The sequence below is a fragment of the Camelus bactrianus genome, chromosome 9 (genome assembly GCF_048773025.1).
Source record: "Camelus bactrianus isolate YW-2024 breed Bactrian camel chromosome 9, ASM4877302v1, whole genome shotgun sequence".
Lineage (NCBI taxonomy): Eukaryota > Metazoa > Chordata > Mammalia > Artiodactyla > Camelidae > Camelus > Camelus bactrianus.
The window spans coordinates 14,629,221-14,645,639 of NC_133547.1; the positions used below are offsets into that span (position 1 = coordinate 14,629,221).

The 16,419-nt window shown below is 49.9% G+C and overlaps 2 protein-coding genes across 2 annotated transcripts; one reads left to right on the forward strand and one right to left on the reverse strand.

The window, feature by feature from the left end:
* The first annotated feature begins 61 nt into the window (after positions 1 to 61).
* On the forward strand, positions 62 to 1,428 carry COX7A1 (cytochrome c oxidase subunit 7A1). Its single transcript, XM_010950136.3, has 4 exons — positions 62 to 117; positions 625 to 711; positions 837 to 921; positions 1,313 to 1,428. Exons 1-4 carry the CDS (start codon positions 103 to 105, stop codon positions 1,366 to 1,368), a joined length of 243 nt encoding a protein of 80 aa, XP_010948438.1. The 5' UTR covers positions 62 to 102; the 3' UTR covers positions 1,369 to 1,428.
* A 654-nt stretch (positions 1,429 to 2,082) lies between these two features.
* On the reverse strand, positions 2,083 to 10,285 carry CAPNS1 (calpain small subunit 1). Its single transcript, XM_074371177.1, has 11 exons — positions 9,933 to 10,285; positions 9,029 to 9,246; positions 8,000 to 8,033; positions 7,625 to 7,714; positions 7,399 to 7,456; positions 7,242 to 7,306; positions 4,947 to 5,015; positions 4,767 to 4,845; positions 4,511 to 4,627; positions 2,772 to 2,830; positions 2,083 to 2,587 (listed from the first exon to the last, which is right to left on the reverse strand). Exons 2-11 carry the CDS (start codon positions 9,226 to 9,228, stop codon positions 2,561 to 2,563), a joined length of 798 nt encoding a protein of 265 aa, XP_074227278.1. The 5' UTR covers positions 9,229 to 9,246; positions 9,933 to 10,285; the 3' UTR covers positions 2,083 to 2,560.
* Positions 10,286 to 16,419: the final 6,134 nt, after the last annotated feature.

Here is a 16,419-nt window from a genome sequence, read left to right on the forward strand (position 1 = left end):
AGGCCCGCTGAGGGCGTGGCCTGGGATTCCCCGGGAGGGGAGGGCACCGTCTGTCCTTGGGCGGAGAGGGGAGGTGACTCAGGCCGAAGAGGAGGACTCAGGATGAGGGCCCTGCGGGTGAGGGCCCCCATGGGTCGGGCTGTGGCCCCCAACCCGGAAGCCCTCTCCCCCATACCAGACTCCCCAAACATCCTGGGATCTTCAAGGCTCGGGACTCCGTCCTAAAAAGCCTAGGAACCCTCCTCCCGGCTCCCAATCCAAGAGTTTGAGACAGCCGGGGACTGTTAACTTGGCCCAAAGCCTTGGGTTTGAACTTACTCCCCTCATTCAGGGGTCCCTGAACACCTTGGGATCTAGGCACTGGGAACTTAACACCTCTTCCCCTCCGGACTTTTTAGACAGCCGGGAAACCCCCTAGGTGCCCCCTATCAAGTTCTGACGTTCCCAGGTTCTGAGTTCCCCAACTCGTGCTGACTTTTCGGAACCTCGCCTTTGAGACGCTCCCAAGGGACGGGACTATCCCCAAATCAGAGCCTCGGAGAGTCCGATACCCACCCCTCAGCGGAACCCCCTACGGGACGCCCCTCCAAGTGCCTCCAATACCCATTCACCCCCTCCCCACAGGTCTCCCAGGCACTGGTACGCTCCTTTAGCTCTACCGCCCGGAAACGCTTTGAGAACCGAGTGCCTGAGAAACAGAAACTCTTCCAGGTAGGCGGGGCGAGGGGAAGACCCCCGGCCAATGGCTGGCACCTGAAGAGAAGTTGGGGGTGGCGGGAGCTTTTCATCTACGGAGCAGGCAGCGCCCCTTTCTCATCGCATGCTCCAACATCCAGGAGGACAATGACCTCCCCGTGCACTTGAAGGGCGGTGCGACCGACAACATCCTGTACCGAGTGACCATGACCCTGTGTCTGGGGGGTGAGTGCAATGCCGGGCTCAGGCCGTAACTGCAGGAGGAGAGGGGCTCCAGCTGGAGTGGAGGGGCTGGTTCCAGGGCTGGGGTTTCCGGAGGGGACTGGGTCCTGAGCTTGCCAGGTGTGGGATGGTAGGGGATTCCGGGCTGGCATAAAGGGAAAGAGCACCCTGGGGCTTGGGCTTCTGTCCCAGGAGGGGGCCTGGGCTAGTGATGGGTCTAGGGAGAAAGCCTGAGGCCTAGTCTGGATAAGGGTCCAAGATTTCCCACTGGATACGCAAGTGGGGCTGGGATCCAGGCTGGTGACTGGGGAGTCTGCAGAGGGGCTCAGAAGCCTGAGATGGGGTTCAGGGAGGGGATCAGATTCATTGTATATTCCCCACACTCCTTCCCTAGGCACTCTCTACAGCCTGTACTGTCTTGGCTGGGCCTCCTTCCCTCACAAGAAGTGAGACCAAGTCTGCAAGACCTGAAAAAGCATCAATAAATGTGCTGGCTTCTTGGGGAACCCAGCCCAGTTCTGGCCTCTGTGTGTGTGCCCCCCGCCCCAGCCCTTCTTCCCACCAGCAAGTGACCTCTGCCCTGTGGACAGCCCATTACCCCAGCCCTGAGTCCCTCATGCTAGACCAGGGCAATTCCTAGGATGTTGCTGCCTCTCAGCCCTCCCAGAGGGGCTGGGAGCCCCAAACAACATACCTCTGGGCTGCCCTTCAGGGCCTGGGGACTTGGAGTGGGACTGTGTATCCCGGGATGGCAGCGCCTCCCCTTGCAGAGGCCCAAGGGTGTGAAGGAAGATGCTAAGCATGGTTCATGACACCACAGAAGTAGAGGCAATGGAGGGCAGACTCACTCCAGCACCAAAGCTGAGAGGGACAAACATGGCCTTGGGGGACAGAGCCAGGAGTGGCAATGAAACCTCCCAGCAGCCCAGCTCTTGCAGCAGAAGCAGAGATGGCCCAGGCTTCCAGGTCCCGGTCTTGGTCTTCACAGGACCTGTGAAATCTCAGCAAGAATGAGACTACAGCTTAACTGGGATCCAGAATGAGGAAAAAAACCAGGACTAGAAGACCTGCAGAGACAAACCCACCTCACTCCCCAGATCTAGAATCCCTCTGCCCCAGACAGAGCCAGAGTCATCCCCCAACTCTCAGAACAGGAGGCAGACCTCAGAGAGAACAGCAACTGGGGTGCGTTTATTTCCTCCTGGGCCTGGCAGGCTGGGAGCAGAATACAGACAAAGGCACTGGGGCATGTGGGCCTGTTAATGGCCTGGAGTTCTGCTGCCTAGGTGGTAACTGGGTGTAGCGACCGGAGTGATACTCTCAGAACTGAGAGAAGGGCCCTTGGGGTGTGGAAGCAACACAAGTACTGGGCTTGGCACAGGTGCAAGAGAGGGGTTACGGAGTGGGTGTGAGATGGGTGTGCCAGGGCTGGGGTAACCCTCGGGGCAGGGCATGTTGGGGCACGTTGGGCTCTGGCTTTTGACTGAGAGCCGGGTATTGAGGGCTGGGAGAACGGAAAGGCCTGTGGGTCAGTGGGACCCGAGAAGATGTGACTGCAGACAGGATCAGCCCTGGGAGAGACTGAAGAGTCCAAGCTGACTCCTACAGCGAGGCGATGAGGGGGCAGGTCTGGGGCTCCCCTTCAGGAATACATGGTCAGCTGCAGCCACTGGGGAGAGGAAGGCACCGAGAGTGAGGAGCAGGGCACCTAGCAATACCAGCAGCCCTTCTCTGTCCTCACCCAGGGCCTGCTGGGAAAACAGGAGGGAGGGAGCCCCAGCCCAGAGCTGGCACACGGGGCTGAGGGGAGAGTCCCCTGATGGGCCCCCACATCCCAGGATTGGGGTTCTTACCTCCTGGATGTTCACCTGGATTTGTCCAGTACCATCTTTGTCAAGAGATTTGAAGGCACCTGGAGAAACGAAGAGTTGGGATTGGCTTTTAGGATAAAAATATACTAACATGTGGAATAATGATAATAATGGCTAGTACTCTGTGCCAAGCACATAAAGTGCCTCCCATATATTAACTCATTTAATCCAGTTCTGTGAGATGTGTCATTTTTAAAAAGGCACAGAGAAGTGAAGTGATGGGCCCCATGTCATCTAGCGAGAAAGAGGAAAGGGATTGGAACCCGGCTGTTACCCACCTCAGTGATGGCCTCCTTAGACTGACCTGCACGCCCCTCCCCCTTCACCCTCTGCCCGAGCCTGGAGCGCCAGCCTCCCATCGTGCTCTAAGCTCCACACCCTCCAGTTCCAGCCTAAGCAAGCTACTGGAAGCAGGCTCTGCACTTCCCGCTCCTAACAGTCTGGTGTGGTCCCTGCTCCTGTCCTGAAACTCGGCTCCATGTTCCCCATTCACAGCCAAACCTAGGCAAAGGGTGCCCACACTGTCCTGCTGCTTCTGTCTCACCCGCTGCTCAGTTACCACTCTCAAGTGTCCACATGCGTGATGTCCCGGACACTGCACTCACTAGTTACTCCTGGCCCCCCAGCTGGTAAGTCTGAGGCCATTTCTTGGGCTGAGAAGAATACATGACTCATACATGACTTGTGGCATCAACTGCCCTATTGTCCACTTCCATCTTCCGTTTGTGTCCCTGACATACCTGCCCCTTTTCCTCTACCCAAGCTCCTCATGCATTGTCCTCCCTGGGCTCTTGGGAAGCCAGGAGATCTTCCTAAAGCTCAACCTGAGACCCTATCCTCCCCCTGCCTAGAACCTGCTGTGGCTCTCCATTGACCCCAGCAGTGTCAGAGCACCCCTGAACTCGGCATTCACAGCTGGGCATGGCCTGAGCACGCCCACTGCTCCTGCCTCCCTTCACTCAACTCTCTCAGGCAAATCTGAGTTCAAATTCTAGCTCTGCAGCTTCCTAGCTGAGTGGCTGTGAGCAAGAAATTTTAATAAATGTTGCCTCCTTGAACCCCAGGTTCCTCCTCCAGAAAATGGGGACAATAATTCCCACTCCTCAAGGCAGTCTTAAGGATTCAGTGCATTAATGTTCACAAGGACCCTCGTGATCCAGCCCCTACCGGCCTTGTGTCTCCCCATCACCCCTTTCCTTTTCAGCACTCTGAACTGAGTCCAACAAGAAACACCCAAAGCACCATCTTCTCTTTCCTTTCTAGGCCTCCACATAGGCTGTTCCCACTGCAACACTCGTCCCCACCCTCTTGCTGGGGTCACTCCTCATCATCCTTTGGTCTCAACGCACATGTGCCCTGCCCTCCCCTCTCCAGGAAGCCCCCCCTTGACCCCGTAAGCTGCACCAGGTGTCTTGTTAAGTCTGAATAGCTGTTAGAGCTCCCCTAGTCCCAAATCTAAACCCACTCTACCCTGAGCTTGTCCTCACAGCCCCCATCACTGTCTAGGCCTCCCCTATCCCAGACATAACCATTCTGAGCCGCCCTGTCGGGCAACTTGCCTCCTGCTCTGGACTGTGAGCGACATGAGGGCAGGAACTACAGGTGTTTTAGTCTCTTCTGTGCCCCTGACATTGCCCACCTCAGGGTCAGGCTCAGAGGAGACTTGGCCAATGGAGGTTGGACAAATCCCCACCCAGGAAGAGAGGTGAGGTGTCACTCACGGAACATGGCATCCAGTCTGACCAGGCAGCTGATGAAATTGTCAAAATCCATGTTCCCTGCCTCGTCCGAGTAGCGTCGGATGATCATATTGTAGAGATGCTCATTCAGGTGGAACCCTGAGAATGTTAGTCTCTCAGGCATGGCGGCCTCAGGGCCCAACCCACTCCCAGCCCCAGGACTCAAGCTCAGACCAGCTCAGTGGGGGCTGCCTCACCAGTCCCACCCTCAGCCCCACCATGTTCCCACCAGCCACACCTGCTGCCTCAAAGGCTCCTGGGAGTTCACTGCTGCCAATGGTCCCTGAACGGTCAAAGTCAAACTGTTTGTATACGGACTGTGGGGACAGAGAGGTCAGGGTTCAAGTGAGCATCGTGGGGCATGGCATTTCCATGGCTTGGGGGTCCTCATGCTAGGAGTTTCAGAGGTTGCACATACCTGCCACTTTTTGATGTTGTTCCACAAGTACTTGAATTCCTCAAAACCCAGCTTGCCAGTCGTGTCACTCTAGCAGGAGGGTGTTAAGAATAACTACCCAGATGTGTGCACTGTGCACCCTGCATATGTGATGATGATCACAGCCAAGCAGGGGAACCTGGGCTAAAACCTCAGCTCTCATTCCCACCCCCACCCCCAGTCATGTCACCTGGGGTGTGGCTTCATTTTTCATTTCACCCATACCTATTTTAACTTACATTTCTAAATAATAAGGACTCCCTTTTGAACATAACCACATGGAATTCCTCATTTATAAAATTCCTTGATAGTAATTCAGCTTTATAAATGTAAGGACATGTAAAAAACAAGGGTATCAGAACTCCAAGGAAATAAGGTGGTGACTAAATACCTATTGGGCTTGTGATAAAAAGTGAATGATGCAAAAATACATGCACCCCAGTGTGCACAGCAGCACTATTTACAATGGCCAAGACATGGAAACAACCTAAATGTCCACTGACAGATAAAGAAGTTGTGGTGTATTTATACAATGGAATACTACTCAGCCATAAAAAAGAATAAAACAATGCCATTTGCAGCAACAGGGATGGACCTGGAGATCATCATTCTAAGTGAAGTAAGCCAGAAAGAGAGAAAAATACCATATGATATCACTTATACGTGGAATCTGAAAGAAAGACACAAATGAATTTATTTACAAAACAGAAACAGACTCACAGACTTAGAAAACAAACTTATAGTTACCAGGGGGCAAATGGGGTGGGGAGGGATAAATTGGGAGTTTAAGATTTGCCAAAAAAGAAAGAAAGAAAGAAAGAAAGAAAGAAAGAAAGAAAGAAAGAAAGAAAGAAAGAAAGAAAGAAAGAAAGAAAGAAAGAAAGAAAGAAAGAAAGAAAGAAAGAAAGAAAGAAAGAAAGAAAGAAAGAAAGAAAGAAAGAAAGAAAGAAAGAAAGAAAGAAAGAAAGAAAGAAAGAAAGAAAGAAAGAAAGAAAGAAAGAAAGAAAGAAAGAAAGAAAGAAAGAAAGAAAGAAAGAAAGAAAGAAAGAAAGAAAGAGAAAGAAAGAGAAAGAAAGAGAAAGAAAGAAAGAAAGAAAGAAAGAAAGAAAGAAAGAAAGAAAGAAAGAAAGAAAGAAAGAAGGAAAGAAGGAAAGAAAGGAGGGAGGGAGGGAGGGAGGGAGGGTTGGAAGGAAGGAAGGAAGGAAGGAAGGAAGGGAGAAAGGAAGGGAGAAAGAAAGAAAAATGAATGAGATATTGGTATAAAGCCCTTAGCAAAGGGGCTGGCATTTGATAAATTCTCAATAAATAGCAATGATGGCCAAGTGGCCAAGGCTTATCAAACGACCTAGTACACATCAGATAGTTCTATTTCTCAGGAGCATTTGTCTCACTAACTCCTCAAGACGCCAGCCCCACCAGTGTTATTCCCTAGTGACAGAGAAACAGATTCAGAGCTGAAAAATCTACCTGGATGAGATCATGTAACAGCTAGTGTGTACAGACCACTTACTATGTGCTATGCACTATGTGAAACCACTTGCAGGTAACTCCAATTTGTTATCACCCTTATGGTTCACCCAATTTTACAGGGAGGCAAATTGAGGCAGAGAGGCTCAGTAACCTTGCTGAGGGGCAGAGCTGGAACTGTTTAACCCTATGCAACACATGTGTGTGATCATGTGATACATACATACATATATATAAATATATAGGTGTGCAATGCTGTGCTGAGTGTGCATGTATCCAAAATCAGTGAATGATGGGCCTATGTGTGTTCCCATGCACATGCCTTCACATATCTTCATGTATGTGGTGTGACCTTGTCAACGTGTGTGCACGAGGCAGTTTTAAGCTGAAATTCTCAAGCTCAAAAGACCTGAGTCCAAATTCCTAATCTGCCACATACTTTTTTTTTTTATTGCGGTATAAATTGATTTACAATGTTATGTAAGTTTCAGGAGTACAATATAGTGTTACACAATTTTTAAAGATTATACTCCCACTTATGATGTATAACTTCAGACAGGTGATTGCCTCTCTCTGAGTCTCTTCACCTATAAAATGGAGTATAATAATTGTGCCTAACAGGGTGGCTGTGAAGTAAATGTAAGTAAGTCACCAGCTGTGGACAGCTGATATTATTATTTATTGCCACATGGCCATGGGTGGGTGTGTGTTTTGATGTATACATGTCCACATCTACACCCTGTCTGCTCATCATGCCCTCAGAAAATCCCCTCTTTGCCAAGGCCTCCCCTAGACTGCCCTCAAGGATACATCCATCACGGCCACCATGCTGCGACAGGTGTCGATGCCAAAACCATCAGTCTTCAGATCAGGATCTGTGGGAAACAGGTTGAAAGTCAGAGGCCAGAGATCACAGTGAACGCCATGCCTCTGAACCTGCCCTGTATGTTGACCCCTGGTCACTCACGTCTGGTCACGACTTTGTTGAGAATATTCATGAGTTCTGTGGCACTGACCTCCATGTCCTGGGGGGAGAAGTTAGGGATGGGTCAGGGGTGACTTGAAAGGGTCTGGGCATGTCATGAAGGAGAATGGGAACTCTGGGATTGCTGTGGTAGGGTGGGTATGTAAAGGGCAGCCCAAGGGAAGGCATGGAAGGGTCAGGACGGGTCTGGGGGCCCCATGTTACTTACGTCTCCAGCCAGCTGGGCAAAGAGCCTCCGGAACTGGCGGACCTCCTCGCTCTCATTGGCTTCGATGTTGGAGTAATGGGTGCGAGGGGGCTGCAGAGGGAGGAGATCTCAGAGCAGGTAGGGGGAGGGGTGCCCTGGCCAGGACAGCCCTAGGTGGGAAAGTCACAGTGGGCTGGGCGGCTGAGTGACAAAAGAATGAGAGGTAGTCGGTGAATTGGGAGTGGGGTAGAGCTAAGTTTAAGGACATGACGAGGGAGAGAATTAATGAGGAATTTCATAAGGAGAGGTGTGGGGCTTCTCCAAAGGGATATGAATGGGTGCTGGAAAAGGCCTTGGAGTGAGAAGAGGGGCCTCTGGTTGCAAAGGGAGGCTTACCGGGGGCTCTGGGTTGTACTGCGCAGCCGCCTCACTGAAAGGATCCATGAAGGGAAACATGGCGGCAGTTAGCGCCAGGGGGCGGGGCCTCCAAACGGCAGCACCAGCCCCCGTGCCCCAGCCCCTAACCCCCACCCCGCCACCCTACCTACCTGCTCCCTCCGCCTCATTCGTCCTCCTCGCCTGTCCCTACCCTTGCTGCCCTGGTTGCGCCCCCACGGTAGTTTTCTCTTGCCAGGGCACACCTACCCAATGGCAGACTCAAAACACCTAGTCCCTCCGAGGGCTTGCTTCATAGAACCTCGGCCCCAACCTTCCCTCGACTCCACCCTTCTCAGGTCCCACCTGTCTAGGAACCTACTTCATCTCCATGACTTCTGAACAGTTGTGTCGTCCTAGCATCCCACCCCAGCTCCAATAGTTCTCACCCCTTCAAAGGATCACACTCTATGCTGTACTCCAGAAATTAACACAACATTGTAAACCGACTATACTGCAATTAAAAAAAAGTTCACATTCAGTGGCCAAGACTAATTAGGCCCTTATGGACCACATGCCCTACCTCCACCTGGACATTATTCTATTTTAATCCAGCCGGTTCCCAGCCAGGCTCTGCCCCTTCAAGGTCATTTCCTTACCTCATTAGGCCTAGACCTCTTCTAGGTACACCTCCTCATTAACCCACCTATATGGAAAGCCTTGCCCCCATTAAGTGATACTCAGCATCATTAGCTCCGCCCCCTTAACGTTTATCTCAGGTTAGCGGAAGTTAGCCATGTGAGACCCATTAAGCCCCACCTCCCAAAGCCCCGCCGGGTCCCATCAGATTGTGTCCCCTCAACAGTCAGACTAAGTCCCTGTCAAGCCCCGCCCCCATGAACTCATTAGGGCCAGCCCCCTCAAGGCCAGTCTCCTAGCCCAGGCCCGGCCCAGCCTAAAGTTACTGGTCAGGGTCCAGGTTGCCCCATTCTATTCTTGCTGGACAAGCCTTCTCCTCCAGGCTTCGCCCCTCATCAGGCCCCGCCTTACCTGATGGCGCTAATGACCCCGCCCAGGATGCGCATGGCAGTTCCGCCACCACCACCGCCGCCGCCGCCGCCTCCGCCTCCTCCGCCGCCTCCTCCGGCCCCGCTGATCAGGCCTCCAAGCACATTCCCCAGGCCCCCGCCCAGGCCCCCGCCTCCCCCGCCGCCGCCGCCACCCTTCAAGAACGAGTTAACCAGGAACATGGCTGTGATTCCAGATTCCTGTAGGGGAGAAAAAGGGGTCAAGTCCTTGTCCCGTCCGTCAGCCCGCCCCCTTCCCCACAAAAATACGCATTTCTGGCTGCTGGACGTGGAGGGGAGTAATATGAAGCCTCTAGGAGGAGACCTATCCTCCAGCTGGGGCTTGAGGATCCTTTCGGAATGGGGTCTGGGCTTCTAGGGGAAGGTTGTTCTCGGGTGGATGGCATAGGGACGGATGATCAGATTTGAAACCTCCTCCTGGTCCAAAGTGTCAGCGTCTGGCTTGGAGGACCCTGGACTGAATCTACGCATAACCATCACTAAGCACCAGACACCAGCCAAGTCAACTGGAGTTTTAAAGATGGGGGCCCTACGTTGGCACTCGAATCTGAGATCCAGAGCCTCAGAACTGATTTAGGGGTCTTGGGCGGGTCAGGGGCGAGGATCGGAAATTCTCCTCCTGGAGGCCCCTGGAGCATACTTTCAGAAATCCAGAATGTGGGCTTGAGAGTTTAGATACAACGAACAGCGAGATCACAGTGTTATCGTTGGGTCTGTGGGTTCGGGTCTAAGATTGTGGGTGTGAGCCATGGGGCCCGAGATAACGGAGTCTCTATTAGAACTGAGAGCACGGATCTAGAATAGTGCTTCTGGAGGCCGCACCCAGGGCTGAATTTACAAGACCTCTCAAGTCTATGAGCTCGTACTTTAGATCCTGAGAGAGAAGGTGGAAGAGTCCGGGGCGGGATAACTGAGGCCGGACAGGTCTGGGAGTTCGAATCTGAGATCACGGGTCGGGGGGTACCCCCGTGCCCAAGATTTTAGAATCTCTTCGGATCTGAAGGCCGCCAGGGCCGGGATCAAGGAGTGCAGGGGGAATCCGGACTGGGCGCTCACCGCCTTGCTCACACGTCCGCCGGTCCGCTGGTATCTGCTGCTCCGGGGCCTCCGGCTGCGTCCGGCTGCTTAGGGCGGGGCTGATGACTCAGGAGGCCGCAGCAGGGTTAGGCACAGCGGAGTGGCCCAGTCGGCATCCGCGCGGTCCTAGCGCCAACATTGGAACTGCGCATGAGCATGCCGGCCCGCCTCCTGCAGCGGGCCGCGGCCGCCGAGGCTCCGCCCTGCGTTTCCGGTGCCGAGCGGTCCGACTCCGCCCTGACTTTATAGAGCTGCGGTCTTCCCCTGCAACCTCTCGAGTTCAGGTGCAGGCACCCCGAGGTGACCTGGGCAGTCACCGTGCCCAAGGTCACCCCCGCTAATGTTGTAGTGTGAATTTTCTTCCCAAAGCCAGCCTCCACCCGCCCACGGATGTGGTTTTCTGTCCTCTTGGAACTTGTCCCCTGACCTAGCCTTGTCTCGATAAACACCGACAAGTCTGGAGGCCCCGACTTTTGTCTGGCCCACAGTCCGAGGACAAGCGCCCGCATATGTGGCGGGGACACTGCAGGCACAGTCCGGGTGGCGTTCCAATTCCGCCTCCGAAATCCGCCTCGTGCCTCCTCCATCCGCACCCCTTTACCCCCCAATTCAGGGTCACCAGAATCATTTTCCCTGGATGGGCCCAAACTGTAGTCTCAATCTTCCAGTCTCTAAAGAGGGCCCCTGACACAGTAAGAGTTCGCTGGCCACAGCCCAGTTTCTGAGGCTAGATGTTCCCAAGGTCGGGTGGTGGGCTGGGTGGGGAATGCAGCTGAGAGGGACATTGGCGACTGAAGCCACCTTTGAAGCCCTTTCGCTTACTCTCTGGTTCCAACCTCCAACCTGTGAGCGCCCAGTACTTCTTCAGGGCTCCTCGGATGAAGTTAAATCTGGCTCCCGCAAGCAATCTGGCTGTCTAGCCCTTAGCCTCTTTCCAGGAAGCTGACTCAGCTTGAGTTTGAATCCTGGTTCTGCCCCTTAATAACTTGGGATCCCAAAACAGTGACTTGAGCAATGGTTTTTGAATCTGTACAATGCGAACAAGGGTTCCCATGGCCCACTTTCTAGGCCCCTACCAGAATTAAGTGATAAACACTTAGTAAATAGTAGGTATTATCCTCTGGGTCTGTAGCTGTGCTGTTCCCTCTGCCTGGATCCCACCCCGAGGTTCCTCAGGTGGTTGACTCTCGCTCATCCTTAGAAAATACTGATTAAAACAACAGCAACAACTGCCAAGCACTCCCTTAAGTACTTTACATATATTAGCTCAAATGTCCTCAAAACAGTCCATCAGGATGTATGCTCTATATTATCTCTATTTTACAAATAAGTAAACTGAGTAAACTACCTAGTTTGTATTCTTAAGCACTCCTCTAATGCTGAGTCTTCCATAATATAATAGCTCAAATAACAAGATCACAACAGTCAAAACCCCAGTCACAGCTATGCTTCCTGAGGGCTTGCTGCGGCCACTACACAAGCCTTGTCTGTGAGGCAGAAACTAGCAGGAGAGAAAATGGAGGCTCTGAAGGCAGAGGTCACAGTGGGTGGCAGGACCAGGTCTGTACTTGGGCTTGGCTAATGCCAAAACTTTTGGTGATGACTAATCTGGATTCCCTTCTCACCACACCCTTCCCTGCCAGACTGTTAACTTCCTTCTCTGTCCTCTCTGGGGCTCACTAGCTGCATGTGCTGTGCCCTCTACCTGGAACACTCCTTCTGCCTTTATTTTTTTGGCCTGGTTTTGTAGTGTCTCTACCTCTGGATGTCAGCTCAGGAGTCAGCTCTTCTAGGAACCCCTCCCATTCTGAACCTGAGATTAGGCGAAGCGTGCAGTTACAATCTTGTGAATTTCTCAAAGCACTCACTGCCAATTACAATCATACTGTCATTCAGGTCTGTCTCCCTGAACTCTTAACCCTGGCCAGCTCCAAATCTTAGCCTTGGTTCTCCTCTCTAGCCCACACCGGCCACAGTGGATCTCCCCACATGCATGGCTTAAATTCTACCTTGAGGCTATCAACACCGCAGTTTCTATCTTCAGCCCAGATATTTCTCTCTCCAGGTTCCTACATTCTCCATCCTGCTCACTATCTCCATGGGGATCTGAGAGATGTCTCAAGCTTGACACATCCTAAACTGAGCTCCTGACCTTCGTCCTAAACCTGCTGTCTCCTCACCTTCCCATCTATGTTAATGGCACCTCAGTCCTTCTAGTGACTGACACCAAATACCCTAGGTTTGTCCTTGACGTCTCTTTCAGACCCACTCCAGCCTGTCAACAAACCTTGGTGACTCTACCTACAGAATCTCAATGCTCTCCACCTCCCCCGCCCTCAACCTGGTCCCTCACCTTTCCTGAACCATTAGAATAGCCTCTTCCCTGATCTCTGCTCCTGTGCCTGCCCTGGAAGTCTTTTCCTCAAATGCAGCCAGGGGGAGCCTGTGAGCACCTGGGTCAGATCAAGAGCATCCTGGCTGAGATTATATGTAGCATCCATCCCATAGGACTGTTATGAGGACATTTGAAGACGTATGTAAAGTACTTAAGGGAGTGCTTGGCTGAGCTCTCCCTTGCCTGCACCCGCCCTCAGATGAGACGAAGTCCTCACCATGGTCACCAAGTCCCTAGTGATCTGTCCTGTCACCTCTCTGCCCTCATCTCCTCCTCCTTAAGAAAGTAAGTGGCAGCGCAACCTGGATTTTTCTCAGTTGAACACAGACAAGACACAGATAAAGAGGCCCTGCAAACCCAGTGACATTCAAAGAGCCCCTCTCTGGGCATACTTGTCGCCAACACTCCATTACAAAGGCATCTCTAGACCCTCCTTAGTGCCTCATCTCTTTTTTTTTTTTTTTAACATTTTTTATTGATTTATAATCATTTTACAATGTTGTGTCAAATTCCAGTGTTCAGCACAATTTTTCAGTTATTCATGGACATATACACACTCATTGTCACATTTTTTTCTCTGTGAGTTATCATAACATTTTGTGTATATTTCCCTGTGCTATACAGTGTAGTCTATTCTACAGTTTTGAAATCCCAGTCTATCCCTTCCCACCCTCCACCCTCCTGGTAACCACAAGTCTGTATTCTCTGTCTGTGAGTCTATTTCTGTCCTTTATTTATGCTTTGTTTTTGTTTGTTTTTGTTTTTGTTTTTTAGATTCCACATATGAGCGATCTCATATGGTATTTTTCTTTCTCTTTCTGGCTTACTTCACTTAGAATGACATTCTCCAGGAGCACCCATGTTGCTGCAAATGGCATTATGTTGTCGGTTTTTATGGCTGAGTAGTATTCCATTGTATAAATATACCACTTCTTCTTTATCCAGTCACCTGTTGATGGACATTTAGGCTGTTTCCATGTTTTGGCTATTGTAAATAGTGCTGCTATGAACATTGGGGTGCAGGTGTCATCCTGAAGTAGATTTCCTTCTGGGTACAAGCCTAGGAGTGGGATTCCTGGGTCATATGGTAAGTCTATTCCTAGTCTTTTGAGGAATCTCCACACTGTTTTCCATAGTGGCTGCACCAAACTGCATTCCCACCAGCAGTGTAGGAGGGTTCCCTTTTCTCCACAGCCTCTCCAGCATTTGTCATTTGTGGATTTTTGAATGACGGCCATTCTGACTGGTGTGAGGTGGTAACTCATTGTAGTTTTGATTTGCATTTCTCTGATAATTAGTGATATTGAGCATTTTTTCATGTGCTTTTTGATCATTTGTATGTCTTCCTTGGAGAATTGCTTGTTTAGGTCTTCTGCCCATTTTTGGATTGGGTTGTTAATTTTTTTCTTATTGAGTCGTATGAGCTGCTTATATATTCTGGAGATCAAGCCTTTGTTGGTTTCACTTGCAAAAATTTTCTCCCATTCCGTAGGTTTTCTTCTTGTTTTATTTCTGGTTTCCTTTGCTGTGCAGCAGCTTGTAAGTTTCATTAGGTCCCATTTGTTTATTCTTGCTTTTATTTCTTCTAGGAGAAAATTTTTGAAATGTATGTCAGATAATGTTTTGCCTATGTTTTCCTCTAGGAGGTTTATTGTATCTTGTCTTATGTTTAAGTCTTTGATCCATTTTGAGTTGATTTTTGTATATGGTGTAAGGGAGTGTTCTAGCTTCATTGTTTTACATGCTGCTGTCCAGTTTTCCCAACACCATTTGCTGAAGAGACTGTCTTTATTCCAATGTATATTCTTGCCTCCTTTGTCAAAGATGAGTTGACCAAAAGTTTGTGGGTTCATTTCTGGGCTCTCTATTCTGTTCCATTGGTCTATATGTCTGTTTTGGTACCAATACCATGCTGTCTTGATGACTGTAGCTCTATAGTATTGTCTGAAGTCTGGGAGAGTTATTCCTCCAGCCTTTCTTTCTCTTCAGTAATGCTTTGGCAATTCTAGGTCTTTGATGGTTCCATATGAATTTTATTATGATTTTTTCTAGTTCTGTGAAATATGTCCTGGGTAATTGGATAGGGATTGCATTAAATCTGTAGATTGCCTTGGCCAGTGTGACCATTTTAACAATATTGATTCTTCCAATCCAAGAGCATGGAATATCTTTCCATTTTTTTAAGTCTTCTTTAATTTCCTTCATCAATGGTTTATAGTTTTCTGTGTATAATTCTTTCACCTCCTTGGTTAGATTTATTCCCAGATATTTTATTACTTTGGGTGCTATTTTAAAGGGGATTGTTTCTTTACTTTCTCCTTCTGTTGATTTATCATTAGTGTAAAGAAATGCAACTGATTTTTGAACGTTAATTTTGTAACCTGCTACCTTGCTGAATTCTTCAATCAGCTCTAGTAGCTTTTGTGTGGACCTTTTAGGGTTTTCTATATATAGTAACATGTCATCAGCATATAATGACACTTTTACCTCTTCTTTTCCAATCTGGATCCCTTTTATTTCTTTCTCTTGCCTGACTGCTGTGGCTAGGACTTCCAGGACTATGTTGAATAGGAGTGGTGATAGTAGGCATCCTTGTCTTGTCCCAGATTTTAGTGGGAAGCTTTTGAGTTTTTCACCGTTGAGTACTATGCTGGCTGTAGGTAGTGCCTCATCTCTTAATGCCTCAAGTCTACACACCTAGCGATCTCAGGAGGGGCCTCTCATGTCTCCACTTTAGCCCCCACGTTCCCCATCCCACCTGAAACTGCTCTTAACCATTTATCACCTGCTAACCTACTGTAGAGTTCACTTATTTATTCAGTTTCTTGTCTGTCTCCCCCTTGGAATGTGAGTTCCTTGAGGGCAGGGATTTCTGTCTGTCTTGTTCACTGCTCTGTACCCAGTTCCTAGAGCAGTGCCTGGCACATACTAGGTACTCAAATATTTGCTGAACGAAGGAAATGTTTTGTGTGGATTTTCTCATTGAATTTCCAGCATCATCACTGAGATAGTAGAGCAAGCATTACTAAAATCTTCCACCATCTTCCAGATCCCTTTGAACTCAGACAGGGTTATGTGACTTGCTTTGGTCAATAAAATGTGAATGAAAGTGTTGGGTGTGTCACTTCCGAGTAGCAGCATTTGAAAGCCAGTATAGGACGCTCTATGCGCTAATTCCCTGCCTAGGCAACCCTGGTAGTTATGCAAGCATAGAGATGCCACATGAAGGATGCCAGCTGGATCAATGAACCATGGCATGGAGGACATCTGCCACTTCTGTGGGCAAGAAATAAATTTTGAGGTGTTAGTCCACTAGGGCTAGAGCTCATTTGTTACATCAGCATAACCTAGCCTGTTCTGACTGATGCAGATAGAAGTTTTTACAATGCCACCAGATAACCAGAGAGATGAGATTGCTTGCCCAAAATCACACCGCTAGTAAGTGCCAGAATCAAGATTTGAACCCAGGAGATGGACTTTGCAACACATGCTTTAAATCCTCACAATTTGTTGCCTCAATGATGTTAATGTTACAACGCCACCAATTAATAAACTCAAAATAGTCATTACTACCCTAGCTAATGCCTCCCGAGGGTTTGATGGAGTAACTGCATTACAGGCGTGTCCTGCAAGGCCTCTCACAACCCTCGGAGAAAGGAACTAACATGAAAGGAAGTGGAGATTCAGAGGGGTGGAGTCACTTGCCTGAAGGGATGGCAGAGCCGGGTATAAACCCAAGCATGATTGATGCCAAATAGTCCTGTGATGACTAACCCAGTTTACTGTATCTTCACTGCCTTCCCTTCACTGGTATATTAGTCAGGGTTCTCCAGAGAAACAGAACCATAGGCTATATGGAGAGACAGAGAAAGAAAAAGATT

Excerpts from the sequence above, each read along its gene's own strand:
- CAPNS1 (XM_074371177.1), bottom strand. The coding sequence starts at position 9,228 with ATGTTCCTGGTTAACTCGTTCTTGAAGGGTGGCGGCGGCGGCGGGGGA. Across the intron at positions 7,307-7,398 it reads CAACAAAGTCGTGACCAGAC|ATCCTGATCTGAAGACTGAT; the intron begins GTGAGTGACCAG and ends TGTTTCCCACAG. Across the intron at positions 5,016-7,241 it reads GCATGGTGGCCGTGATGGAT|AGTGACACGACTGGCAAGCT; the intron begins GTATCCTTGAGG and ends CCCTCCTGCTAG.
- COX7A1 (XM_010950136.3), top strand. Across the intron at positions 712-836 it reads AGAAACAGAAACTCTTCCAG|GAGGACAATGACCTCCCCGT; the intron begins GTAGGCGGGGCG and ends TCCAACATCCAG. Across the intron at positions 922-1,312 it reads CATGACCCTGTGTCTGGGGG|GCACTCTCTACAGCCTGTAC; the intron begins GTGAGTGCAATG and ends CTCCTTCCCTAG.